This window comes from Seriola lalandi, unplaced genomic scaffold, assembly GCF_002814215.2.
Source record: "Seriola lalandi dorsalis isolate HSWRI2012SDOR001 ecotype SW California unplaced genomic scaffold, Sedor1 jcf7180002051233, whole genome shotgun sequence".
NCBI classification, from domain to species: domain Eukaryota; kingdom Metazoa; phylum Chordata; class Actinopteri; order Carangiformes; family Carangidae; genus Seriola; species Seriola lalandi.
In genome coordinates, this window is record NW_019521786.1 from 5,344 (window position 1) to 6,262 (window position 919).

Sequence of the window (919 nt, forward strand, 5' to 3'; positions counted from 1 at the left end):
GGGAAGGTGGATTTCAACTGTCTGACGACTCACAGAGATTTAGTTTTGGGCAGCAACAGCTTCCAGCTCTTCCAGAACTACTCCCACAGCAAACTGTGCAACATCCTCTTCACCTACGAGCTCGCCAAGAGACTGCAGGGCAGCGACGTCACCTGCTACAGCCTCCACCCAGGTCAGTACACATCTGATTTTTACTAATGTTAATGTTTGCATGCAGCTTTTTACCACAGGTTACTCTGAGTCCTTGTTATGGAAACCCAATTCTGCCAAGAAAAGAAAACAGACGAGTTAGAAATGATAAAAGACAAATTATAAAAATCTACCTGTAAATCAAAACTTATACTTTCTAAATCAAAATTTGGTTATTTTGATTTATTAAAATGTTGGTCTGTCTTGTTTCTTCCAGCTCAAATAATCTCTGAGATAAAATCCTTCTTATCAACTGCTGATCAGCAAAAAGTTGTTGCTTTTATCTCTTGTCGGCTCGACTGTTGTAAAGCACTTTCCTCAGGTATCAGCAGGACTTCCTCCTCCACCTGCAGCTGCTTCAAAATCCTGCTGTCAGGGTTATCAGCTCCCCCCTGTACTCGCCTCTTTACACTGGCTCCGTTAGATTGATTTACTGCTCACCTTTAAGTATGGAGGACCAGTGAGGTCACAGGAAAAATAATAAAGCATTTCCTTAATTTTTTTTCAACAGACATTAAAAATAGGAATTGTAAAAAATAATTGATAAATGAAAGTTTAATCCACCAATAAATACTTCATTTTTAAGAATGGAGCATAAACTCATGTTGAATAAACAATTTATAAATACATTTATTAATTCATGAATAAATAATAGAATTTGAAAAACTATTTGAAAAGACATTTAAAAAATGGGAAAACATTTCCGGAATCAATTTTCTATTTCCATTTC

At 36.3% G+C, this 919-nt stretch overlaps 1 protein-coding gene across 1 annotated transcript in view; it reads left to right on the forward strand.

Annotated features, from left to right (window-relative positions):
- The window catches only part of LOC111649573 (dehydrogenase/reductase SDR family member 13-like), a 3,718-nt gene extending 3,505 nt beyond the window's left edge, over positions 1-213 (forward strand). Inside the window, exon 4 of the mRNA XM_087172020.1 lies at positions 7-213. Coding sequence (XP_087028146.1) covers positions 7-198 — 192 coding nt within the window. The 3' untranslated portion in view covers positions 199-213. The remainder of the gene's footprint in view (positions 1-6) is intronic.
- The last annotated feature ends 706 nt before the right edge of the window (positions 214-919 follow it).